General features: G+C 53.2%; 12 protein-coding genes across 12 annotated transcripts; 6 read left to right on the forward strand and 6 right to left on the reverse strand.

Annotated features, from left to right (window-relative positions):
- Nucleotides 1-138: 138 nt before the first annotated feature.
- On the reverse strand, nt 139-2,926 carry EV422DRAFT_522784 (major facilitator superfamily domain-containing protein). The gene is made up of 8 exons (XM_053069855.1): nt 2,563-2,926; nt 2,458-2,486; nt 2,264-2,324; nt 1,845-2,189; nt 1,363-1,784; nt 1,002-1,276; nt 810-931; nt 139-725 (listed from the first exon to the last, which is right to left on the reverse strand). The coding sequence occupies exons 1-8, from the start codon at nt 2,657-2,659 to the stop codon at nt 610-612; spliced, it is 1,467 nt and encodes a 488-aa protein (XP_052927130.1). The 5' UTR covers nt 2,660-2,926; the 3' UTR covers nt 139-609.
- Nucleotides 2,927-2,968: 42 nt separating this feature from the next.
- On the forward strand, nt 2,969-4,851 carry EV422DRAFT_385620 (formyl transferase). The gene is made up of 7 exons (XM_053066813.1): nt 2,969-3,317; nt 3,401-3,472; nt 3,548-3,624; nt 3,687-3,941; nt 4,032-4,133; nt 4,196-4,324; nt 4,386-4,851. Exons 1-7 carry the CDS (start codon nt 3,068-3,070, stop codon nt 4,677-4,679), a joined length of 1,179 nt encoding a protein of 392 aa, XP_052927131.1. The 5' UTR covers nt 2,969-3,067; the 3' UTR covers nt 4,680-4,851.
- Nucleotides 4,795-6,409, reverse strand: EV422DRAFT_505009 (uncharacterized protein; the record flags this gene model as incomplete). The annotated part of the gene is made up of 6 exons (XM_053068459.1): nt 4,795-4,986; nt 5,066-5,256; nt 5,360-5,422; nt 5,463-5,569; nt 5,684-6,112; nt 6,186-6,409. The coding sequence occupies 6 exons, from the start codon at nt 6,407-6,409 to the stop codon at nt 4,795-4,797; spliced, it is 1,206 nt and encodes a 401-aa protein (XP_052927132.1).
- Nucleotides 6,410-7,312: 903 nt separating this feature from the next.
- On the forward strand, nt 7,313-8,540 carry EV422DRAFT_565814 (kinase phosphorylation protein-domain-containing protein; the record flags this gene model as incomplete). The annotated part of the gene is made up of 5 exons (XM_053072367.1): nt 7,313-7,390; nt 7,534-7,597; nt 7,682-7,952; nt 8,028-8,376; nt 8,451-8,540. The coding sequence occupies 5 exons, from the start codon at nt 7,313-7,315 to the stop codon at nt 8,538-8,540; spliced, it is 852 nt and encodes a 283-aa protein (XP_052927133.1).
- A 2,237-nt stretch (nt 8,541-10,777) lies between these two features.
- Nucleotides 10,778-12,135, forward strand: EV422DRAFT_565815 (uncharacterized protein; the record flags this gene model as incomplete). Its single annotated transcript, XM_053072368.1, has 2 exons — nt 10,778-11,949; nt 12,084-12,135. 2 exons carry the CDS (start codon nt 10,778-10,780, stop codon nt 12,133-12,135), a joined length of 1,224 nt encoding a protein of 407 aa, XP_052927134.1.
- A 168-nt stretch (nt 12,136-12,303) lies between these two features.
- Nucleotides 12,304-13,293, reverse strand: EV422DRAFT_618672 (uncharacterized protein; the record flags this gene model as incomplete). Its single annotated transcript, XM_053074044.1, has 1 exon — nt 12,304-13,293. The coding sequence occupies one exon, from the start codon at nt 13,291-13,293 to the stop codon at nt 12,304-12,306; it is 990 nt and encodes a 329-aa protein (XP_052927135.1).
- An 82-nt stretch (nt 13,294-13,375) lies between these two features.
- On the forward strand, nt 13,376-17,574 carry EV422DRAFT_565817 (uncharacterized protein; the record flags this gene model as incomplete). The annotated part of the gene is made up of 4 exons (XM_053072369.1): nt 13,376-14,630; nt 14,698-15,763; nt 15,835-16,950; nt 17,025-17,574. 4 exons carry the CDS (start codon nt 13,376-13,378, stop codon nt 17,572-17,574), a joined length of 3,987 nt encoding a protein of 1,328 aa, XP_052927136.1.
- Nucleotides 17,575-17,745: 171 nt separating this feature from the next.
- EV422DRAFT_522818 (reactive mitochondrial oxygen species modulator 1-domain-containing protein) lies at nt 17,746-18,984 on the reverse strand. The gene is made up of 7 exons (XM_053069856.1): nt 18,897-18,984; nt 18,789-18,798; nt 18,676-18,685; nt 18,540-18,606; nt 18,411-18,431; nt 18,264-18,345; nt 17,746-18,190 (listed from the first exon to the last, which is right to left on the reverse strand). Exons 1-7 carry the CDS (start codon nt 18,920-18,922, stop codon nt 18,053-18,055), a joined length of 354 nt encoding a protein of 117 aa, XP_052927137.1. The 5' UTR covers nt 18,923-18,984; the 3' UTR covers nt 17,746-18,052.
- A 210-nt stretch (nt 18,985-19,194) lies between these two features.
- Nucleotides 19,195-19,729, forward strand: EV422DRAFT_505013 (uncharacterized protein; the record flags this gene model as incomplete). The annotated part of the gene is made up of 3 exons (XM_053068460.1): nt 19,195-19,444; nt 19,476-19,564; nt 19,604-19,729. 3 exons carry the CDS (start codon nt 19,195-19,197, stop codon nt 19,727-19,729), a joined length of 465 nt encoding a protein of 154 aa, XP_052927138.1.
- A 235-nt stretch (nt 19,730-19,964) lies between these two features.
- EV422DRAFT_522824 (AP complex, mu/sigma subunit) lies at nt 19,965-21,271 on the reverse strand. Its single transcript, XM_053069857.1, has 6 exons — nt 21,080-21,271; nt 20,889-21,017; nt 20,801-20,822; nt 20,568-20,728; nt 20,417-20,493; nt 19,965-20,350 (listed from the first exon to the last, which is right to left on the reverse strand). The coding sequence occupies exons 1-6, from the start codon at nt 21,114-21,116 to the stop codon at nt 20,321-20,323; spliced, it is 456 nt and encodes a 151-aa protein (XP_052927139.1). The 5' UTR covers nt 21,117-21,271; the 3' UTR covers nt 19,965-20,320.
- Nucleotides 21,272-21,963, forward strand: EV422DRAFT_522828 (uncharacterized protein; the record flags this gene model as incomplete). Its single annotated transcript, XM_053069858.1, has 1 exon — nt 21,272-21,963. The coding sequence occupies exon 1, from the start codon at nt 21,293-21,295 to the stop codon at nt 21,959-21,961; it is 669 nt and encodes a 222-aa protein (XP_052927140.1). The 5' UTR covers nt 21,272-21,292.
- A 638-nt stretch (nt 21,964-22,601) lies between these two features.
- Nucleotides 22,602-23,658, reverse strand: EV422DRAFT_494134 (uncharacterized protein; the record flags this gene model as incomplete). The annotated part of the gene is made up of 2 exons (XM_053067717.1): nt 22,602-23,258; nt 23,350-23,658. The coding sequence occupies 2 exons, from the start codon at nt 23,656-23,658 to the stop codon at nt 22,602-22,604; spliced, it is 966 nt and encodes a 321-aa protein (XP_052927141.1).
- Nucleotides 23,659-23,790: the final 132 nt, after the last annotated feature.

The raw sequence follows: 23,790 nt of genomic DNA on the forward strand, positions 1-23,790 counted from the left end.
TATTGCTCAAGAAACCCTCCAACGATTTAAGCTTAACTTGGAAAGTGTTAACAGGCAGTACTCGCAAATCAACGATTGCTATAGGAAGGAGCAGTAGTGACCACTTGTTGTCATGCTGGCAAGTCGAAGCTTGATGAAGCTGTGTCTTATTCCGATGTGTTCAACCTTCGTCTGCGATTCTTTCTGGGCATAGATGTACAGAGAGGCATCCGATATACCAGGGTCGGGTAAAGAGTATTCCTACGAGATTTCTTCCCGGAGAACATAATGGCATAGCCGTGTATGCAGGACCTACATGAGCCGATCTGAATCTTGTCCGGCAGTGTGCGTGCGAATTTTCTTGTTCCGGCTGCATCGGAGTTACGTTTTAACGGATTTCGACAGCGCGACGTAGCCGCCTGCGAGCACAGCCGAGTCCTGCACATGTTTCTGAGAAAGATACCAGCTCATGTCAAGCTACACAAGTACTGTACATACAAGATAAATTCAAAAACTATCGCAGCAAACCAAAAGCATTTGACCGTCACGAACTGCCAAAAAGAAAGCTCACGACGCAATGCGATCCTTAGAGAGAAGGAGCAACTGGACCCACATATTTAAACACCCATCTCAAAGGCGTACTGAGTGGGTTGCGCGGCCTCGAGAAGTTTCCGGAATGAATGTGTACGTCAACGTAAATGCCAGAGCGAGGAAGGTCGCAAAGACGAGGAAAACAGAGTAGCCCACTGGTTTTGGAATAGGGACAAGATAAAGACCGAGTGAGGTCATTGCGTGCAACCCGGCCTTAGCATAGCAATAACCACACTTACATGCATCCACGGCAGCGGGGAAGATGAAAGCCAACAAGAAGGCACATCCCCAGTTTACTCCAGTTCCCAACGAGGCCGCCAGGCTGAGAGCGTGAGATGGAATAAGTTCCGGAAGGATAATCCTGGAGAAGTGAGGAAGATTGGTGAGCTTGCCTAAAACCAGAACTTTCATACTCCTCCAAAATCACTCACCAAGGGATCCCGCCCAATCCGACCGCAAACATGCCAACGAACGCCATCAACAGCGCGACAATAGCGGCGGGGTTGACACCTTCGACACTCGCTGCGGCGAAGATGCCGACAGAGCACAAGCCCATCCCCAATTCTGATACAAGTAACAATGGCCTTCTACCGAGTTTGTCAATGAGGGCCGTCGAGAGGAGGGTCATTATGGTGTTGACGACGGAAATGAGGACAGTAAGATAGATCGCGGTTTCGCGCTTGTAGTTTTGAATGAAAATCGTTGTCTGGGCGAGTGATGTTGAGCATGCGGGTTCAGATGGGCGGATCTACAGATGGGCGGGGCCTGTATTGATCTCGGGTTCCGACTTACCGAATAGAACATCGCGGCATTGATCCCACTGAACTGCTGCGTGACGTGAATCCCAACTGCACAGAGGAGTGGCCTCCTCAATTCCGGCGCCGTCACCATTTGGATAAAGGACATGCTCGGCGGAGAATGAAGCTGACTCGAGGAGGTGGTACTGGTGAGCGGCGGTGCAAGCAAAGAATCGGGTGACTGCGCGTTAGCGTCCTCGTCATCATAGAAATCTTGGTCTCCCCCAACTTCAATGCTCTCGTCGGACTGTCGACGTTGGTTCAGACTGGTTGTTGAATCGTCGTCGGTAGAGGTGCGAGAGACTCCGTAGAGACGCTCGAGTGCTTCACGGCTATCGCGGCTCAGTCGTCGAGATGCAAGCCAGGCTGGAGATTCGACACACATGGGTAGCAATACCCACTGCAAAACGCAAGGAACTGCAACACGGATGAGTAAACCTCTTTTGGCGGACTGAATTGTCAAGGAGCTCTACTTACGAAGTGCTAGGCCAAACATGTACCGCCAGCCGTCAATGGTCGCTAATCCCAATCCGACGAGGACGCTGACCAAAATCCCCAAAACGATGCCAAGTTGGTTCATGCTCCCAAGGATTCCCTTTTGGGCCTTCGGGCTGATTTCGTTGATGTAAATGGGTACAATGGCCGTCGCCCACCCGGAGGCAACACCGGCAAGTACCCGACCAGCATACAGCGCCAGAACGGTTTGGGCAAAGGAGATGCTGAGAGTTCCCAGCGCAAACAGGATGTTGCCGTATACCATGGAGCGGCGGCGGCCGAACGCCGACGAAAGGTGTCCGCCAGTCAGACCTCCGATCGTCCCGCCTGGTGTATAATCATGAGGAACACTTCGGGCGATGCTGCACCATCAGCATATGCACAGTATCTGCAGTACTCACCAAGAAGAAATGCCGAGACGAAGAAGCCCCACTGCCAGTCGTCCATGGGTATGGCTGTGTGCTATTGAGCATGATGTTTATGAGCCTTATGAACGTGGACCCGTTGCTTTCTGTTCCTCCTATCGCTCTTCTCCCACTGATGCTCATCCCGACTATCGAAGCCAAAGCTTTTCTCCACAGCGTTGTCAACATACCATAGCCTCCCTCGGCTGGTTAATGACCCCTATAAGTAGACAACACCAACATGGTGGTTAGCTATCCAAAAGCTGGAGGGAACCCGAGACAGAACTTTGACATGCCTGCATGATAGCCGAACTGAAATGGAGACAAGACCGACGTAAAGACACACAGAAGAAGAAAAGGTGACACAGACTTGCTCCTGTTTTCCGTGGTCATAGCTAAGTTACTGGGCACACTGTGCGTGATCTAGCTTCCTGCGCGTTGCAAGTGCAACAATGCACCACTCCTGACGACCCCCGTAAATCTGTCCCTAAGGCACCCGAGTAACCTCCCGCGCGGTCTCCGTATACCGCTGACGACCCGTCGTAAACGGAGGACGAAGTGGATGCCCAGTAGTGCTCCTCAATCTCGAGTTTCGAAGCTCAGCTATCTTGGGTCAATTTTCCCAGGCATATCTCATCGTGCAACGCTCAAAAGGCTCAAACGCGTGAGAGACGTGAGGTCGTCGCCTCAGCGTCGCCTGTCGTCGCAGGTCCTCCCACTTCCCGGCCAGCTTCCCGGTGTCCGCTGGCTTTGACATCCGCTTCGATATTGTTCTGTTTCAGCGGCGCTTCAGGTCGTGCCATGTCCTGCTTAGCCGTGCGCCCTCGTTTTCTCCTTCGCTCTACGGTTTCAATCCGCCCGCTCGTCGTTCCACCTTTTTCGTGGATACCGGCAAGACCAAGCATTCAGCCACGTTTCGTATCTCAACTGGCAAGCCAGCAATACAACACACCGACCACTGCGACCGTCGCAAAAACGCAGCACAGCATCCTGTTCTTTGGGGCCGATGAGTTTTCTATCATATGTTTGAAGAAGCTGTGGGAGGCTTCAGGTCAGTCCTGTAGAATAGGGCCATACTTGTTGGGTTAGTCTGACTCAAGGTCGGACTGTCGTCTATCGACGTAGCAGCGGCAGAGGGTAGAGGGTCAATAGCACATATAGAGGTGGTGACACCTCCAGAGAGCACGAACAAGAAGGGATTCAAAGGTAATGTTAAGGAGCGGAAAGCCTCTCGCCTAACCTATATACGTCGGTGAACCTCACCTCGTTCGAACTCTTCAGTCCCAATTAGAAAGTTTGCAAAATCTCTCGGAATCCCTATTCATTCGGCGCCACCAAAATCCTTGAAAGATTGGAATGTGAGACTCGGCCGCATCTCTTTGAGACTCTTCGGCATCTAGTTCCCACTGACACGGAGCAGCTCCCCACACCAAGCGGCCCACTCCCATTTTCTCTCGCAGTTGTGGTTTCTTTCGGATACTTTATACCCCGCCGCATCATCCGCCAATTCAGTGGCGGAGCTCTCAATGTCCATCCATCGCTTTTACCAAAATATCGTGGAGCCGCGCCATTGCAGTATACCATCCTTAATGATGATCGGGAGTCCGGTGTGTCCATCATCGAGCTCGATGAGAAAAAATTCGATGTGGGCCGGATCGTGAAGCAAAGCAGGATCGTGAGTAGTTCCACTATCAGGGTCTGGTAATTATAAACGAGGAAGACGGTGCCCCGCGGTGTTGATGCCGTATCATTTGCTCGCGCATAGGATGTTCCACCCAACACGTTTCTGATGGACTTGCACGATCGTCTTGGGAACCTGGGGGCGGAAGACCTGCTGACTGTGGTGGAAGATCTGGAAACATACAAGGTAATCCAAACAACCCGTAAGCTCATCAATGGTTGTTCCTAAGAAGACATGTCCGATTGCAGGCAAACGCACAGATTCAAGACGATTCAAAAGCATCTCACGCCCCGAAAATTACCAAAGAGATGGCCATTATTGATTGGACCCGACCCGCTGACGAGATCTATCGTTTACATCGGGCAATCGGGAAGAAGGTTTGCACGCTTGATTTCGTATCAAATATGTTTGGGCTAACCCTTGTGATCTCCACCCCAGATTCCCCTTCACACAACGTTCTTAGGACGTCGAATCCAACTCCTGGAAATCATCGACCCATCATCCAACCCACCAGCGACCCACAACACCGCAAATAGCGCGCCAGGAACACTGCACTTCAATCCTTCACATAGCGTTCTCTTCGTGGCGTGCGGGTCGCCAACATCTTCGGGCACGTCGTACCTTCCGGTTAGGACTGTGAAGATGCAGGACAAACAGGCGGTGAAGATTGATGCTTTTGTGAATGGGTATCAGTTGAAAGGGAAGGAGGGGGTTATGTTTGGTGCGGCGTAGCGCGTGGCAGTTGCGTTTATTGAAAGATCGGCCTGAGACACTTTACTGGTCATGGCGGAATCTGGTCTACAACGCGTTCTAATGCAAGGAGAGAAACAAGAAGTTCTATGAATGGCTACATGCTATGGGCCTTGAAGTCCCAGTGAATGAGCGAACATGTACCTCGAAAACCCCATTTACGCCGTATGCCCCATTGCCCCATTGCGATGGCCAGAAAGTGGTGTTGACGCAATGTGATTTCTGCCCAGTGCGATGGAGAAAAGATGTCCTCCCATGCAGGACCCCCATCTCCATCCCACACAACCTCCTACAAGTTCAATATATGCTGCTTGAACATTTGCATATCATTCCGTCAGACATTTTCCATTCGGCGTCGGGTTGTTCACTATGCGTGCGAGATGTAATTCGTCGGACCCCCGCTCCCTCATTTGGCTGCTGCCTCGTTTGGATTCTCCTGTTCCGCATATTTCTGCGGCATCGTGGTCCCGCACCAGCCCCAAGGACCGAGAAGCGAGCGTGGAGACTTTACAGCATGTAAGAGGTTCCCCGCGCCGACATCCGAAAGTGCAGCCTCTTCCTGTGGGGACGGCGGTCATTGGGTTCGATCGGGCTTTCAGCTTTGGCAGGCAAGCGGGGCTTCTTACCGCTCGAACCCGCCGTGACACATTCATTTCACGCACGGTGACAGTCTCCACCAAGCTCCCATGATAGCGACGTCCCGTGTACGTGTTCGACCAGGCGCGCTGATACCGTTAGGTTCATCTTCTCCAAGGCCTCAATGACGTTTTGAAGTCCTGCGGGCGATCTCGTCCGGCAGCGTATCGCCGGTTCCTTGAGGTTCGAGCACCTCGGCGATTTTCACCTTGGACTGCGGTGGGCGAGATCCGCATCTTCATATTGCCGAGACGCATCAGCGACAACCATTCCGCTTGTTTACCGATAAGTCCACATTGGCTTGCCTCGCACACCACCCAGGCGTCGTTGACCACCCCAGCCGTCAACACTTGGCACATCGCCGCTTCTGCGTAGCATCATCCCGTGCCTTTCCATCATCTTCTCCATCCTCCCCGTCATTCTCATCGTCCGACAGAAACAGTAGGTCCCACTCCCCTACATACATGCGACCGTCAACCTGGGTATCAGCCTGCGTTCCCAGTCCGGCTGTTTCCGGTCTCGTGCTCACAGTCAGCTCCTGTGATGATTCTGACGGCTCCTCTGCTGACGGTAGCGCTGATGCTGGCAGTGGAGGAAGGGATTGCGCTTCTTCGAAATCAGCGAGTGTGGGATTGTGGGTGCGACTGTACGGGTGGAAATGAGATGTTGTCGTGATTGGGGCGGAGACGTGGCGGCGAAAAGTCGCAGGAGCCGGTTCATGGCAATCATTCCTTGGTTTTGTTGGAGGATGAAGAGTACCGCTGCCGAGAGGCTCCAACCTGTTCGATAATGAGCACAACAGCCAATAGTACCCAGGCAGCGAGTTTACAGATTCGAAAGCGTAGTACTCACCACCCAGCACATCTCACCAGGGCCTCAAAAACCTTCCTCTCCTCTTCCACGAACCGTACCTCATTCGTCGGCTCACATCCATTCGTGCCCATAAAAACCAGTTCATCGACCGCTATGCACACGGCCAGCCGGGGCGTTCGCTGGGTGCGATTGATGGCGAGTCGTGCCGCCCGAAGGATAATGTATGCGCCGCGAAGAGTAGTTATGGGCGGAATGGATGACATTGGGGTTTGACGGCTCCTGTATGTGAAAGCAAGGAATAAGTAATCCTGCGGAGCGGAGATTTGCCTGGACTTCGTTCAAGCATTACTCGTTGTATTTGTTGACGCAGTGCTTCGTGAAGAAACAGTCGATTCGGTGATGAGCGTCAGAAACCTCCATCGTAATAGGAACTTCGCCGTTTTCATCATAAGATGTGATCTTCGTATTTCAGGAAGAGTAAAGTTCATGTACATACAAGGGAGAGTTATGTCAAACGTGGAAACAAGAAAATCGTCAGAGCAATATCAAGAGCGCTACAAGCCGTATCCAATCCTCTCCGCAGCCGAGACGAGCAAGAGGCAAGGATATCCCACTGCACCTTACTAATCTGCACCCGCTTGCTCAAACCCCGTCCCTCGCACTTCAAGGCTTGCTGCATTCGCTCACGCCGGACGCGTGGATCTCGAGATGCTCCTTCCTGACTGCACTCCAACGCGGCGTGCTGTACACGGGCGGTGGCCTGTTCTAGCTCGCCGAGAAGATAGGGCAGAAGCCAGGGTGTCAGAAGGGGCATGCTATCGACAAGGTTGTCGTGGGAAAGTCGTGCATGTATTTCTTTTGAGGAATCCAACGATATCGCCAAAAGTACAAGCCGAAGACACTCCACGAGCCGGAATCTGGATCGTCGAACAGGGCTCGCCAGGGGCTCGCGCTTGAAGGTGGTCTTCTATGGGAAGTCTCGAAATGTCCCCAATGAGCTCAAATGTTTTGATGCTGGTGGGACTTCAGTGGGACTTCAGAATTTTCGAAGGCGTGGCTGCGAGTCCCAGTCCGAAAACACCGAGTCCCACCGTGACACGGTCATCACCCGCAATCAGTGGACTGTCGTTAAACAGTCGTATATTCTCAGCATCGTTGGGTTTGAGATGTTCTACGCTCCAACCCGTGCGGGAAACCGCGGTGGGCAGGGTCTCTTTAAATGGGAGGACGTCAAGGACGATAAGGTGAGAAGCAAGGCGCTGAAGGCATCAGCTCCATCCATATGCACAGGGCACCCATGCTGGCTGTGGACCCTTTGGGGCGAGTTTGGAGGTGGCGGACACTTTGCCAGCGCAACGTACTAATGGGCCGCTCTTCCTCCACACAGTATCGGGAGAATTACCTTGGGCATTCTCTGAACGCTCCAGTCGGCCGCTGGCAGAAGAATAAAGGTAAGACTTGAGTCATGTTTCCTGATTGTTTATATTCCTTGCATAGTACTAATTTCGGGGTATTCGTCGTTGTCTCCTTCGCAGATCTTACTTGGTACGCCAAAGAAGAAGGGGACGTCAACCCAGCCAATTCGGACGAAGCCTTGGCTGCCGAACTTGCTGAAATCAAGCGAAATGAGACGGAGGCTCTTGCCGAAGCGCTAGGTTATTCTTCAGGCGCCAAGCGGCGGGATCCGAACGCTGTTAGTCGATCCGAAATCAAGCGACTCGTGAAGATGGATATCGAGGACGATGACGTTGAGAGGGAGGTACCGCGGCCGCCTGAGGAGGAGGTGTTGGGATTGGGCTTTAATAGGTATGCCGCGAAGATTGAGCATGTGGCTTGAGACTCGTTCTGGTTTACCAATCGAAAAATCACTATTCATTACAGCACAAAGTCAAAGATGGCAGCAGCAGGAGTCGGCTTCAACGGCGCAAATGAGGACGATGATTCGGCGGCTGCGTACTTCTCTTCGGCCCGCCCTGGCCCTGCCGAGGCCACGAAAGCGACCGGCACCAGTGAATCGATACCTAAGAAATTGTCGGGAGCGCATAGCGAATCGACAGAATATGGCACGGACAAATCGGCCAAGAAAGCGCATAAAGAAAAAGAAAAGAAGGAGAAGAAAAGAGAAAGGGAAAAAGAAAAGGAGGATAAGAAGAAGGAAAAGGAACTGAAAAAGAAGGAGAAGAAGGACAAAAAGGAGAAAGCGAAAGTCACGAAACCGAGGGGAACTTGGGTGCTTCGCTCGCCATCTCCACCTCGCCAACGGAGAAGAAAAGTAACCAACAAAGACTCACCGGAGTCGTACAGTCCACCTTGGCGAGCTCCGCCCGATTCCCCTTCAAGATCCTCACGCGCGCCAGGGGGAAGAGGAACGTGGCGACTTCCCGCGCCACTTGATCGCGGCCGGCGTCGCTCTCGCTCACCGTCCCCACCCACTGCTGGTGCCCTTGACGACAAATACAGTCGGTCGATCAAGTCGATCAGGGGTGACCGGCGAAGCAGGAGCCGAAGTAGGAGTCGCGATGCGGGAAGAAGGCGCAGTCGAAGCCCAGAAAGCCGCAAACATAAGTGATGGGTTGACGTCTCTGCCATTCCTAATATCTTTTCAATCATCATTCTTTCGCAAGAAAAGTAGAACAAATAGCCAACGTTTTAATGATAGGACGTATTGCGCAGTTATCATAACAGCAATCGACTACTTGTGCGGGCCGTCTTCGATTTTACGGTACTCGACGAACCTTGGCCCAACACCCTCTTGTCCTTGTCCGGACTCGACGTGCCTCGGTGCGGGAGTCAGATCTCCCAGGATACATTACACTCGAGAAGGGAAGCCATGGTCTCTGGATATCTTGTGTGCTTTGCGATCGCCACAGTTCGAGCAGCAATCGTTTAGCACCCCCCACAGCACAGGGGTTGATGACGAATCGAACATCTCGATGGTAATGCCACTCACGCTTCGCCCGATCACCACCAATATCTCGCAGAAGATGAAGTCTTTGACATCCGCACGAAGCTTGGGGAAATTTGACTTGGGATACGCTGGACACTCATATGCATACCACAAATCTGAAGAAATAGACCTTTCCACATTGACGGCACTGTCAATTTTGCGAACTCCGAAATGCCCTTAGTTCAGTTGCGCAATGGACGTACGGTTTTGGCGCCTCTATCCATGCTCAGGAGACGTCAGCGCAAGGGTTGAGTAATGAAAGTTTTTCCTCCAGGGTTTGCGCCGGGCCCCGTTCGCGTTAAAAGCAGACACCCACCCCAGATTCGGGACATGTGTCTGTATCGTTGCCACGGCATCTCTAAGGGAAGAACTCTTTGCAATTTGAAAAACTCAAAGATGGCAGGGGTCGTGTGCTGAGGAGAGTAGGTCCTTCAAGCCTCAGCCCACGGGGCATGGATACATTGCACACTTCTAAGTGACAACCATGACTCCAGTGCACAGGAGCGTCGAACTGGACCTTTCGCCACCATTGACCACATTGCGCCGCCACTTTTCCGCGGTAATAAGCTATGCCTATCCAGCATTTCAAAGAAGGGCGAAAAAAAAACTGATTTGTGGAAAAATGTCGAAAATGTCCAGGCAAATCTGAGGAAGCGTATCTTTGTTGGCAATTTCCAATCGCTTGTCCACGGTTTCCCGCGCTCTGGATGTTTCTGGAGCCTCGACAGTTGGTTGCACCGGACACTGACAGTGCCATGTGTGCGTTTTCAGATATCGTTCATGGATTCATTATAAGAGTACTGTCCATGTACATAGGATCATGATTTAATATGTGTCTCATCCCGCTGCTACATGTCGTGGCTTGGTGTATACTGGGTGTCGAGGGTTCGCTTCCACGGACACGACATCCTCGGGCTTGGCTCTGGAAAGTATCAAAGTCGTGTCAGTCCCTCCTCGACAGCAATCTGCTTGAGGAGAACATTCCAGATGAGCTAGACGCCGGAAGAACAAAACCCTAAACCCTGGATTCGACGCTAGCATTGTTCTAGATCAAGTGCAGAAAGCTGTATCGACTTTGTGTCGCCATCCAGAATCGCTGAAAGTTTGGTTTGCGATTTACCATCCGGGCCATACTACAAGGCTCAACAAAGTTTCCATATGGGTTCAGAACCATCCCGTATTACGACAGGGCCTCCAAAAATACTGTCAACGACTGCTTACGCGTTTGAACTCCGACCGACGGAATGACACGGGTTCGCATACCATCGATGGACCAAGAAAGCATCCGTTCATATGCAATGTACTAAGAATACGGGCGGAGTCTGAGGCCCAGGCAGGGCATTAGAGCGTGCGCCTCGCAGTGGATGGGGTGGACGGCTACGGAGGCCCGCTTCGAGTCTAGTATAAATACAGGGTCCTGGCCGCGAAGGACATTTCCCTTCGTTTTCTTCCGTTTCCCACTTTCGATCTCGCTTGCGAAGCTCCTGTGGCAGAGAAAGCTTTCAGCAACGAATAGTTGGAAACGCTGTAGAGAGTGCGGACAATCTCCCGCAGCCAGTCTCGAGTCTTCATCTGTGCGACATCTGCGATTTTTCAAGAACATCTCCTGCGAAATCCTCATCGGAATCGTTGCGAAGAACAGCACACCGATTTCATTCCCAACTGCGCCTGAACGGTTGCCAAGATGAAGATTAACATCTTCTGGCTGGTAGCCTCTCTGGCCCTCTGGGCGGCCATCGTCGTCGCTCAAACCACAACCACTACGACTGATACCACCTCCTCCACCGATACGGCGGCTCAGTCATCAAAGTCTGCTTCCACATCTGCGTCCACGTCTGCTTCCACGTCTGCTTCCACGTCTGCTGCAACGTCTGATTCAACGTCTGCTGCCACGGCTGCCACATCTACCAATACCAACACAGCTACTCCGACCACTTCTACCAGCGTCAGTGCTGCTGCCACAACCGCCTCTACATCTACGTCATCCAATACCAACGCAGCAGCCACCACCGCATCGACTAGCATCAGCGCCGGTTCCGCGTCTACCACCGTCACTAGCTCTGCATCTTCTACCGCCACTGGCAGCAACGTAGTTACCACGACCTCGTCTACTACCGCCGCGGGCCGCGCAACCGGCACCGTTACTGCTAGCAGCAGCCAGACTGCCACGGCTTCGTCTACCATCAGCTCAGTAGCGTCAAGCACACCCACAGCACCGATCATCGTCCCACGCATTGTCTATCCCATCTACAAGATTGAAGAGACAGAGTGGGACGGCAAACGCAGTTTTGCCAACGTTACGTGGATCCCCAGTTACGGTAAAGACGCAGGTTGGATCTACCCGGCCGCTCCGTACCCGTTCCCTTACTTTACCAACGTCGACAAGCCGGACGAAGGGTGGCAGCCTGCCAACTACAACCAGGACGTCATCCGCGAACCCTACCCGTGCTTCGTCAACTTCAATGGTTTACCAACCAAGGGCCAATGTCAAGTCGACCGTCCGATGGTGTACAACTACACAACATCGTTCACGGATAATGGAACCCATCCAGAAGACGAGTGCAGCTACAACAATGGCACCGTGAACCTCTACGAGCACAAGTACCAGTACCCGTGCACCTCAAACTCTTCGACCATGTGCAACGGCACCTACACCTCCCAGTCTCCGAAGCCATTCGATATGGTGAACCCGAACCTCTACCCGCCATCAAACCCGTTGTATTTCAACTTGACGGCTAACAACGTAACCTACCCAGCCAGCGCTACAAACTACAACATCACCGGCCTTCCAAACCAGTACTTCGGAACTGACTACGTGTTGCCCACGGACACATTCGGTTATCAGCACAATTTCACGTACGCGTGCGGAACTAACGGAACCAACGCAACCTGCACCAAATCCTACCGCTCGTTGTCCCAAACGCCGTTCCCCGAAGCCCCTCCTTTGGAAATCGTTGAGCTAACGCCCTCGTGCCTCGGTGATAACAAAGCCAATCCAAACACGCAAGTGCCATGCGACAAAAACAATATGCCCTCAAGTGATTACGTTTGGGTGACGGTTATCGATCAGTATGTCGCACAGTGTGGTTCCCAACCTGGAGAACCTTCGCGCGGGTTCATCGGCGGGACTACAAGCAGCGGCATCTCTGCTACCGTCACACCCACGAGCAGCGCATCCGGCACTACTCTCCTCACCTCGTCCGGCACCGTTTACTCGGCGTCCACCAGCGGTACGTCGTCTGTGAGTGGCTCAGCGTCGGCTGGCACCAGTGCGTCCAGCAACACGGCTAGCATCTCATCTACTACAGCGGGTACCTCCTCGTCCGCGTCCAGCGACACAGCTAGCATCTCCTCCACTTCAGCTCGTAGCTCCTCCTCTGCGTCTACCGCATCGGCCAGCGCTTCGTCCACCTCTACGGCAGCGGGTACCATTTCGTCTTCTGTGACAGATGCAGCTTCTTCATCAACGTCGGCAGCGGGCAGCACGTCGTCTTCTGTGACAGATGCAGCTTCTTCATCAGCGTCTACGGCAGCGGGTACCATTTCGTCTTCTGTGAAAGTTACAGCTTCTTCAACAACATCTACCGCAGCGGGCAGCACTTCGTCTTCTGTGACAGATGCAGCTTCTTCATCAACGTCTACGGCGGCGGGCAGCACGTCGTCTTCTGTGACAGATGCAGCTTCTTCATCAACGTCTACGGCGGCGGGCAGCACGTCGTCTTCTGTGACAGCTGCAGCTTCTTCATCAGCGTCTACGGCAGCGGGTACCATTTCGTCTTCTGTGACAGATACAGCTTCTTCAACAACATCTACCGCAGCGGGCAGCACTTCGTCTTCTGTGACAGATGCAGCTTCTTCATCAACGTCTACGGCGGCGGGCAGCACGTCGTCTTCTGTGACAGATGCAGCTTCTTCGTCAACGTCTACGGCAGCGGACAGCACGTCGTCTTCTGTGATAGATACAGCTTCTTCATCAACTTCTACGGCAGCGGGCAGCACGTCGTCTTCGGTGACAGATGCAGCTTCATCAACGTCTACGGCAGATGTGACTACCTCATCGAGCGACATCACTTCTTCCACCGATACCTCATCGAGTGACATCACTTCGGCCACCGGTACCTCATCGAGCGACATCACTTCGGCCGCCGATACCTCATCGAGCGACATCACTTCGGCCACCGATACCTCATCGAGCGACATCACTTCGGCCACCGATACCCCATCTGAGAGCTCCACCGAAACGTCCACTGAGACGACGACAACTGAACCTCCAGTCCGACCCATGCGTCTGAGGAAGCGTATCGATGTCGATGCAACTACCACATCGACGGGTACCCCTACCACGACGACCACCTCGGGTAGCTTGACTGCGACAACTTCATCGGGTGCCTCGACTGCTACGGCAACCGCGACCCCGTCTACCTGCACAACTTATAGGGCTCGAATTGTCTACCAACGAAAGACCACGATTCCCACCACCAGCTACAACACGACCGAAACCAACTCCACCCACATTACGTTCATCACCACCACGCCCTGCCCCGATACCCCCACGCGCACCTGCACGTCCAACGTAACTTTCAATCTGTTCAACCCTAACTGGTATCGCGAGTACCGCCAGAGCTCAAGCAACAACGGATCCTTCAGCAATGGCTACGAGTCCCTCTACCCGTACGCCGGTCCTAACATCGACAAGTTCTGGAACTACCAACTCCAGTCGGAGCACCGCGGTGACCAGCTGAAAAACCGTGGTGCCATCGTTCACGTTAATGGCAGCTTCGTCAACGGTGCTTATGTCGGCGGTACTACCATCTCCCGAGACTACTGGACGGCGGTAGATTCCAGTTTCGGTACCATCAAGACATGCTTTAAAGTCCCAAAGCCCAACCCAGACTCCGAAGGATGCATATACTACTGGGCCGGACAAACGAGGTCGTACGCACGCGAGCCCTGCAACGAGGAGCGAAGGTTGTGGGTGGCCAACGTGCTGGATGCTTTCAACCAGACGGAGCACCCCGACTTTTACGCCTTCGCCAATAGCATTTGGGACGCTCCAAAAGATCTTACATACCCCGAAGCCTGGAAAAGGGTCTACCCTCAGAATTATATCGGCGCCGGAGCGCCGAACCTCCAGATTTACAGCGGAATTTGGCAGAACAGGTCCTGGTCCGGACCTTACTGGCCTGACGTTCCATCCGCCAACCAAAACACCACACTGTACGCCTTCCCATTCCCGGCCGCACCCGTCGTGGATCCGAGCACCGGTCTGAGGGTTCCATGGAGCACATTCCCCTACCTACCCAATGTCCCCGTCCCTTACTTGCCCAGCATCAAGTTGCCCAGGGACGGTAGGGCTTTCCCGGCTTTGATGTACTGGTCATTCGTCCCGAATCCTCGCGCTCCGGCTAAAACGCTGGCAGAGAGCTCGCAGCCCTGGTATCTCCTCCCTGCTCCACCTAGCGTCAACAAAACTGTGCAGCAGGGTGCATGGTGGCTCACCCCTGGATCCGCGCCCGTTCTCCAGTGGAGGCCCATTCGTACGTCTCATCTTCATTGTCTTTTTCGAACGCCTCATTTCTAACTTATGTTTTTGCCGTCAATCAGAGGCTTGCCCAGTTCCCCCGACCAGCGGAAACTTGACCATTAGCGGATCCGCATGGAACCAAACGACTTTGTCAGTGACGTATGGATCAGCCACGGCCAATTTGGCAGTCGACGCATCCAACTGCGGGTACTCGTCGTCGGCAACCTACTGGTCCGTCGATAATGGCACCGAAGTTGCCGGGCCAACGCAGTATAAGTTGCCCCTCAGCACGTTGCTGCCTGGTCCTCACGTCGTCGCCGTTCGGGCCGTATACTTCGATGAGTCGGGCAATGTCGTGGGCAATGTCCGTACCTCCATCAGCATCACTCTCTTGCAGCCAACATTCACGGCCGTCTGGGCGAACCGGACCACGGAGGTCACCACCGCTCTTCCTCTGATACTTAGCGCGGCCAACTCTATCGATCCAACCGACCCTTGCTATTTTGCGAGGTTCACAAATGGCATCCTCAATGGAGCTGCTTGGAATAAGTGTATCGGCAACAACGCCCAGGCTTCACAGTCTCTAACATTCAAGCGAACACTCGTCTACTTCAGTTGCTCCAACGTGACCACGACCCCTTCTCCTTGCACTTTCGGTGTCAACTCAACGGCGACTCTCGCTCAGCTGCAAGCGGGCACCGTTGTGAGCAACGACACCTCCACAGCGGTGGTCGTGACCTCGGATGCAACGTACCAGAACTTCACGACTGACATCCCGTCACTTACGTTCTTGTCCAACACCCTTACCGGGACGGACGGAACCTATCGATGGTCGGTCTACATTCAACGCCCGGGATTCAGCCCCTCCGCCTTGGCTGCGGTGCCTGTCGACAACGCGGTTCAAAATTATATCGACATAACGATAAGAACAAGCGGCACCTGGTTGTCCGTGAAAGCCTCCATCTTCGGTGGGCAGTACTACCAGATAGGCGATCCGGTGTATACCTCTGGAAGTGTGAGCACCAATGCGCCCACATTAAGCAATCAGTTGGAGCGCAGCTGGTATGTTCTTGGCCCCGATGGGCGCAACATAACTCGGGACCTTGGCATGGGCAAGTCTCAAGTCGTGGGTACTTTCGGCAAGATGTAAGTTTGTAGCAGACCGTATGCACTCAGTCACAAGTCCGGTCACTCACGTCTCTTCGTCTTCCATTCAGGATCGACACTTCCTTTTTCCCATCTGACGGACAGTACCAGGCGGTCATACGAGTCCGTGACATCGGCTATAAGAATGTGGCCGAAGACAGTGTCTTCTTTACCGTTTTCAGAACCCTCCCATCTGTTGCGGGCTGTACGCTGAGCTCAAACACCGGTACTGCACTTAACAAGGACAAACCGTTTTACATCAACTGCCCATCGACCCTGCAGTACGGCGCACGTTACTGGTACTCGTACAATGTCAACTCTAGCCCCAATACTACTCTGGCCTACCCCGGTGACAGCCAGCAGCCGTTCGTGCTTCCCGCCGGTAACCCGGTAATCCTCTACGCAAGGTCGTACATTCCCGGCACCAACTACGTCAGCACGGGGCAGTCTTTCAGTCTGACTGTTTCCGAACTGGTGATCCAGGCAGGCCAGGACGTTGGTAGCGTATACGCCGACCTCTGCAAAGGAGCTCCTGGTCAAACGGCCGCCGCGGTTTCTTCTTTCACTTCCAGACTTGAAAGCTTGAATCTGACTCAGGAAGCAAAGAGCGCAGCGACTGCAGCGATCATCACTGCTCTCCAAGTCACTGATGTCAGCGGGGAAACGGTTGATACGGCTTCTGCAAAAGCGGCTGCCATCGCTTCGGTTGTCGCCGCCGCTCCATTGACCAATGCAGCTAAAGAATCGGCTTCCATCTCTGTTGCTCTTCTGTCCGCCAAGTTCGTGGACAACGGAGCTCCGGATGATGTCCTCAGAGCTACTGCCTCCGCCGTGGTCACAACCAAGAGCAGTGACGCGGCAAGTGGCAAGCGTGTTCTGGACACCTTGCTGAACGTTGGAAGAGCGATGGCTGTGGCTCTCACTCCCGGGAAGTCCAACACTGTCTCCACCGCAGCATTGGTGGTCATTGCCAGAGCGGACACTCTTGGTACCTTGCCGAGAAGCCTCACCCAATCCGCGAACCGGGGGCGCCGTGACGTTGCCGGATGCCAAATCAGCGACTTCGATCTGGCAACCGATCTTGCGTCTGTAGCCGGCAATGGACAGAAGGTGGTTACTAGCAGCAGCTGCGTCGATTCTTACCCATACCCCGTCAACTCTTCGGTCACTTATCAGGGCAGCCAAATGTAAGTTCACGACTGCCATTTGGTGTTGCCCGATTGAGGACTCATGCTAAAGTTTGTATCTCTCTTTCTTCCAGCATGAGCTCTGCCGCTTTGACCTTGAACGTGTACGTTACCCCGGCGGGGAGCGATACCGGGAGCCCCTTCACCGGCGCCATCACCAAGTACATCACCGCCGATGTCCCAACCACGCTGGCGCCAGCTCGTCGCCGCCGTCGGGGATTGGAAGCTCGCCAGTCCACCACCTCGTCCGTCCCCGTGTGCGTGATGTGGAACACCGCAATCCAGGCTTGGGACGAAAAGGGCTGCATCACCCCCGCCACCGCGACTTTCGGCAGCACCATCTCTTGCCAGTGCCTCGGTCTGGGTACTTACACCGTAGTCGCCAGACAGGTCGTCATCACCGGCACCTCCACTTCCACCGTTCCGCCAACGAACACTGGCACCGCTACGCGTATAGGCACGGGTTCCCCTACGCCTACTACTACCGATAACGGTCCCCCGGGCGGTGGCGAAGGTGGCTCGGACAAGATTTCGAAGGGTGCGATCGCCGGGGCGGTCATCGGAAGTATTGCCGGAGCAGCCCTCCTCGGAGCTGCCGCCTTCTACTTCATCAAGAAGCGTTAAATATCGACAATCGAGAGATGATGCCAGAAACTGTTGAGATTTATACAGGATGAGAGAGATTGGCATGGTTTGAACAAAGGAAACGGGATAGCTTGCGCACATATAAAACCGCATGTACACCGCTATAAACTTTCGTAATAAGAGAAAAGAGAAGTGAAAATTATCCATCATCCACATGCGCACTGGAGGGTTGGGTTGATGTCGTGTGTGAGGACACTCGGCTCTGGTAGGACTCGCGTTCATGACCGGCATTTTTCGGCAAGCAATGCCTCGTCGACAGTCGCAATGCTACCTTGTCGACTAATGAAAACATAACCCCACATCTATTCGTGAAACAGGAAAACTAGCAGTCTAAGGCCGGATCCTGACAACCCCGCACACAATGCAGCACTCAACATCTGACGCCCCTCGTTACGCCTATTCCTCTCATCTACGCACTCCTCTACGCCCATCACCTAACAGTCACCACCACACCCTCTCAGGCGAGGCCTGCCTCCCGTCTGAATGTCAACACCGGCTGCCTCTCAATAACAATCGGCAATCGGGACTGGCGGATGCCCCAGGGTGTGTAGGAGGTGGGGTAGGGGTACTCCAGGGCTTTCCGTTCCTCATTTCTCTGTTTGATTTTCGGAGGTGATAACAGTGTGAGATGGAGAACTGAGAGCTGGGTTCTCAGGAGGTCATCGTACCAGAAACGCCCCGATGGAGAGGAAGAATCCGAGCATGGCGCCGTGCTGGAGCATGTATTTGCCTACTGTCGACATGTATCCCCTGTACAAACATCCGAAAGGTTATACACTTTACTCCTGATGCGGAACATGGCGTCTCCACATTACCTGCCCGGATCAGGTCCGACTCTAAGACAACCATTCCAGAAACATATCACATAGTAAAGGGTCAGCAATACGCTTCTTCAACCCGACACTCCCTTCACTCTGCGTGCATGGCAATATCACTTTCCGCACCTTAGAACCGTCATCGTTCCGTAGAGAAAACCGACACACATCCCCGCGGAGCCACCCATAATGAACCCTGTCGAGCGTCAAGTTGAGGGCCGGTCCGGAAAGGTATTTAAACAGCGATAGAGTGATGCAAACGTACCCATCTTCCACTGAGGAGTGGAGACACCCAAGTGCATAACCGAGAGGTGAGATATTGTCAGTAATGGTGGGTGCCTGGTTCAGCGGCTCTGTGATCTGCTTTCTGTCCTTTACCTTGTCAAACCTGGACCATCGAGCAAAAGTCAGAACTCAATTTCGTCTAGCCGCTCAATCCTGGGGAACCGTTGCAACAACCGGAAGCGTATCCCCACCTTAACTTACCATGTAGGACCTTCTGCGCGCTGCATTTTGAGTCCCTTTGTCTGAGTCTGCGTGCCCCGGTGTGTGCGAGTGCAGGAGAAGAGCGATCAATTCCTCCAAGCTGGCCGAACGCGACGAGACCCGACCTCAACCCTGACCTCAACCTCAACTGCCATCACGAGTCCGATGATCCCCTACATAGCCAGGGAACACTGAAAAAGGCAAAGGACAGTGGCAGCGGCCGCAACGCAAGCGGCCACGAGGGACTGAACCGACTGGTTAAAGAATCTCGCTCAATCTCACCGACAACCATACCAACATGACTGACTATCTCTCCCACATTCAACCCGTCCCACGCGGGCTCAGCATCACTCTGGGGAAAACAAAAACGCCACACTGCGTACATTTAATAACCCCACGGTATGAGATGCCTTCAATTCCGGGCGAAATGCCGGTGGCGGCCGAGCTGGGAGGGTTGTGGGGGGACGATGAGAGGGATGAGGGAGCCGTCCGAGGAGAGGGTGGGAAAGAACTGCGAGCAGATACATCAGATGTTGCCCTGGATCTAGGTGCGAGGGATATATCGATATACCATGTCAGCACGCTACGATATCGATGTGTACAGCTATGAGGCTGATTTTGCGCTCGGATTGGAATATTTGAGGAAGGATAGGGTCAGCTTGGTTGAGGTGAGCGATGGCTGAGATGAAGATTGGTTGATGAAACAGGAGACCAACTTTGTGGTAAGGGCATCAGGGCCTGGCACTGAACTGGAAGGACAGTATAGACGAGCGTTGCTTAGTATAGGCCTGATGACGGAGTTGCACGGAATCCACGGCGTTCGCTCGGGATAGAGTTGCAGGTTTCGTAGACCTGGCTGTAGGGTCCTCTCCGCTGATTAGATGTTGGCCGCGTTCATCGTCATAGTTTTGTACATGGCCGATAGATCCAATATTCAATTGCGATGGATTTCGATGGGCATTTCGGCAGTCTGGTCTGCGGCCGTATCCATCTGGAGTCTGGGATGTGCGTGTGCGGACGGTCTCCTTTGTTGAGGATAGTGTTCGCTTTTTTCCGATTCCTTTGGTCCCTAACCCTCAACATCATTCCATTTTTCAAAGTCCTGAAGTAGCCACGCCAATCCTCAGGCACGTGCAAAGAGCTTTGATGGTGTAGATGATCTTGATTGAGTCGTAAGCATTGCTGTTTGGCAGCACTAATTGGCTTTGCCTGCAAAACTCAGCAGGACATCCACAGGCTCGCTCCCAAAATTCGACGCTAACCCAGGTTTGGGTTCCTTCCCTTCCCGGTCTTGCAACATTATCCCCACTTCCCTCACGTCTCAGATGAGTAACCTCCATAACTAACCACGGGCTCTATGGTATCGAGAAAGCGAGGTGAGGATTTCGGTTGACGATGAGCGCGTGATGTTCTCATGTTGGGGTTCACAGCGCCACTTGCTCTTGCTTCTCCGTCTGGAACCGCACGGATACCATGTTAGGAGCGGAACGCTTACTATTTCTCACTTCACGGAACCGTACCTCCTCCATCCGTTTCAGCGTATTTATGACCGACCGCTTGCTGGACTCCTGTAGTTCCCCTCCTATCAGGAGTTCGTCTATTTGCATTCAAAGGTTCGCTCATGAGTCGGCCATTCCCGAAGCACGAATGAGGAGTCTATTTGACACATACCTATTATCATATATGCTTGCTGGTAGTTGAAGATGATATCTAGCTCGCACACGTTCAGAAACCATTTGTCAAGAACCTCCACGTAGCGGTGAATGATTTCCAACGTAAGCAGTTCGTTGTCATCGAGGTCTGTCCCGGCAATAAAGAACAAACTCGCATATCTGGGTTGACAAAAGCAAAGTCTCAACGCTAACCCGAAGCGCTGGTGAAGCAGCTAATGCCGGTTTCCATACCTCCTGTAGACGACTTTGAAATCTGGGAAAGAGGAGTTTGTAAGACGAAAGATGTACATAATTTTTGCCATTCTGTCCTCCAACCTACCTTTGTATTCCAACACATTGCACATCTTTGCCTTCCGCGCCAAGACCGTCTGACTGACATCCTTAACGGTCTTGCCTTTCTCCTTGACCGACCAGTCGCTTGTAAACCATTTCGTCAACCGGATTTTGCCTGGGAAGAGTTCATGACCGTGATGAGTGGCAGAAGACAGACTAGATATACGAGTAACTTACCCTGCCGCGAGACGAGGAGCAGGAACTTGACTGCCATTCTGAGGACTGGCTGTCCGTGGTCAACGGGGGTGTCGTACTGCTATTATCTGCTCCAGAATTCGAGCTCGTTGGAAGGTCGAATTGTCACCGAGTCACAGCGGCCTCTTTGACGCCTCACGCGTCGTTCTCCTTCTCCCAAGGTCTTCCTTTTCATGGCAAACGCCGTAGGACGAAATGTTTCCCCGAACGGCACAGATAGCTCACAATACTCTGGGTCTGCTGCAACTCTCGCTCGCACTTCTTCAATGTCTCAGGGAACGCCGCTTCCTCCCGACAGCCTCGCGCCTCACTTCCCGATACAGCCTCCAACTCCGCTACCACTTCCACATCTACATTGCTTTCTACATCTTGGAACTCGTCTTCTCAGATGTCGTCACCGAATTCCCAAACATGGCCGTGCACCATATAGTAGCCATCGCAATCTTCTTGGGTGCATTGAGTGATTTCGGCTCGCTCAGCGCCATCACCCTGGTGCCGTTTCTCCTGCACGCGGTGTTCTGGACGCTGGGGCAGGGAGTCAGTTTTACCCTGCTGGCGGTGTACAATATGGGATTCGGATGCATCATCTTGCTGCTGGTAGCAAACAACACCAGGCCGCCGCACCGCAGATGGTTTGCCCCTGTGGCATGGCCTGTGGTCACCATGGGTGGCCTTGAGGTATGCGTCAACTATGTAACGTACTGTCTGGACTATGAAGGGGTCAGGTGCCCGAATATACAAGACGGACGGATGGGGGTAGCTCAAATATGCCTCGCTGTGGCGGCTGGTACGGTTATCATATTAGCTGGCACGCTGGGATATATGCAAAAAGACAAAGAGACAAAGCGAAGTAAAAAGATCTGAGGCACAAAATGATAATCATAAGCAAAAACGTATACACATATACAACCCGCTACGTAAACCCAATCGTCCAGAAGCAATCTACATAAAGCCCAACGATAAAACAGCAGTTCATGGCGAGCTAAACATGGAGTGTTGGCGAGCATTCCACAACACCAAAAAACGCCTGACCTCCAAAAAAGAACCGTCACTGTCCGCCCAAGATGGCGTAGTCACAAAACTTGAAACACGTTCGTTCCATCATAACCCATTTACGAAACCCTCCGTGTATCATAAGTCTTTCGAAAGTGGCGAGGTCTCAGTAACAACAACATCAACATCCCTCACAGCCTCCTCGATATCATCATCTCCTTCCAGAAGCGTATGCGAAGAATCCGATGGTTCAGCCCGCTTTGCCGAAAGCGACGGGAAGGGGCCGGATAACGACGCCATGGAGGGTGATTTGGTGCTGGTGTGGAGAGGGAGGAAAGATGCAGTGCTGTCGTTGTTGCTGAACGTGGCTTTGCTCTGTTTCTCGCGGTAGTCGGTGTACGTATAGAACATGCCTGCGGGTGAGGATCAGTACCGAGGTCGATGAAAATGAAATAGGAAGGTCTCGGGATGCCTCAACAGCATATCTTCATCTAACCTCCCATCAATGTGATCATAATTCCTGCGGCATTCTGAGTGGTGATGGACAAATTGAAGATCGCCACCGAGAGAACGATGGAAAGCACTTGCTTGACGTTGCCTGAGAGCACAAGAGGAGAATGGCGTCAAACGGCTGCATTTTCGAACACCCGCAACTGGCGAGCCTGCGACCGAAAAGCAGCAATGGATATTCACCGGCAACACACATCGTCAAAGCGCCCGTATTCCTATTCGCCACAAAGCTCGCCACATTCAACCCAAACGCCAGCGCTCCATTCACCACCAAGGCGGCGACCACCGCAAACCTCAGATTGCCCTCTGCCACCCACGCGCCAACCTTTGGCGCCTCACCCGTGATATAACTCCACGCAACCGTCTGGATAAACGCCAAAGGGGACATGCGCAGCAGCAGATCCAGTGGATGTAGCTTGAGCGGGCCTACTTGGACGTGATTTGTGGCGATGGTTTTGATCGCTGCGAGGACGGTGCCGAGGAGGGTGAGGATGAAACCGAGGGTTGTGAACGTATAGTCGGCGGAGGTGGCGAGGACGACGCCACATACGGTTGGCAGGAGGGAGAGGTAGATGGCGCGCGAGTAATGCTTGCGGAGGAAGAGCGCCGAGAGTACGATTGTGAAGAGTGGGACGGTGGACCGGACGACTTGGTGGAACTTATGACACGGAAGCAGTCATCATACATGATGAGCAAATGCAATACCTTGTATACTAGTATACTAACAAATGTGGACAACTGAAACTCACCGGGACGGTCACCAAATTCAACGACACATTGCTAATCGCAATATTCACCGTATACAGCGTGGAAAACGCGACCATGACCCCCTTCTCCTTCGTACTCAGCACCGCGGGGGTGAAAATCCCCGTCGCAGCACACATATAGCACCCAATCGTCCCACATAGCGTATGTATCGCCGTGAGCGTCCACGGAAACGGAAACGCGAACGACGAAAAAATTATCTTATTGTACAGCGTGAGCGAGAGGTTGAAGCTGAAGTAGAGGCCGAGGTAGATACCCGTCGCGAGTAAAGTGGGCGGAGCGGTGGACAACATGGAGTCACTGAGGGACGGGGCGCTGGACATGCTGAGGCGCGGAGTCCGTGGCGGTGAGGTTGAGGACGGGGAGGGATGTACTACCGCATGGCTTGGTGGGGATGTTGGCAATGGCGCGAATTTGAAACGATC

The sequence above is a fragment of the Fimicolochytrium jonesii genome, assembly GCF_025526975.1.
Source record: "Fimicolochytrium jonesii strain JEL569 chromosome Unknown EV422scaffold_6, whole genome shotgun sequence".
Lineage (NCBI taxonomy): Eukaryota > Fungi > Chytridiomycota > Chytridiomycetes > Spizellomycetales > Powellomycetaceae > Fimicolochytrium > Fimicolochytrium jonesii.

What these genes read in the sequence shown, in the direction of transcription:
- EV422DRAFT_522784 (XM_053069855.1), bottom strand. Translation starts at nt 2,659, where the DNA reads ATGACCACGGAAAACAGGAGCAAGTCTGTGTCACCTTTTCTTCTTCTG. An exon ending in TCAGTTCGGCTATCATGCAG is followed by an intron (nt 2,487 to 2,562) that starts GCATGTCAAAGT and finishes GTCTACTTATAG; the next exon opens with GGGTCATTAACCAGCCGAGG. An exon ending in CCCCGCTGCCGTGGATGCAT is followed by an intron (nt 726 to 809) that starts GTAAGTGTGGTT and finishes TTCCAAAACCAG; the next exon opens with TGGGCTACTCTGTTTTCCTC.
- EV422DRAFT_385620 (XM_053066813.1), top strand. Translation starts at nt 3,068, where the DNA reads ATGTCCTGCTTAGCCGTGCGCCCTCGTTTTCTCCTTCGCTCTACGGTT. An exon ending in TCGTGAAGCAAAGCAGGATC is followed by an intron (nt 3,942 to 4,031) that starts GTGAGTAGTTCC and finishes GCTCGCGCATAG; the next exon opens with GATGTTCCACCCAACACGTT. An exon ending in AAGATCTGGAAACATACAAG is followed by an intron (nt 4,134 to 4,195) that starts GTAATCCAAACA and finishes GTCCGATTGCAG; the next exon opens with GCAAACGCACAGATTCAAGA.
- EV422DRAFT_522818 (XM_053069856.1), bottom strand. Translation starts at nt 18,922, where the DNA reads ATGCAGCGCGCAGAAGGTCCTACATG. An exon ending in GGAACGATGACGGTTCTAAG is followed by an intron (nt 18,432 to 18,539) that starts GTGCGGAAAGTG and finishes TGGTTGTCTTAG; the next exon opens with AGTCGGACCTGATCCGGGCA. An exon ending in TCTCCATCGGGGCGTTTCTG is followed by an intron (nt 18,191 to 18,263) that starts GTACGATGACCT and finishes AAAATCAAACAG; the next exon opens with AGAAATGAGGAACGGAAAGC.
- EV422DRAFT_522824 (XM_053069857.1), bottom strand. Translation starts at nt 21,116, where the DNA reads ATGGCAGTCAAGTTCCTGCTCCTCGTCTCGCGGCAGG. An exon ending in TTCAAAGTCGTCTACAGGAG is followed by an intron (nt 20,729 to 20,800) that starts GTATGGAAACCG and finishes TTGTCAACCCAG; the next exon opens with ATATGCGAGTTTGTTCTTTA. An exon ending in GCAAGCATATATGATAATAG is followed by an intron (nt 20,494 to 20,567) that starts GTATGTGTCAAA and finishes GAATGCAAATAG; the next exon opens with ACGAACTCCTGATAGGAGGG.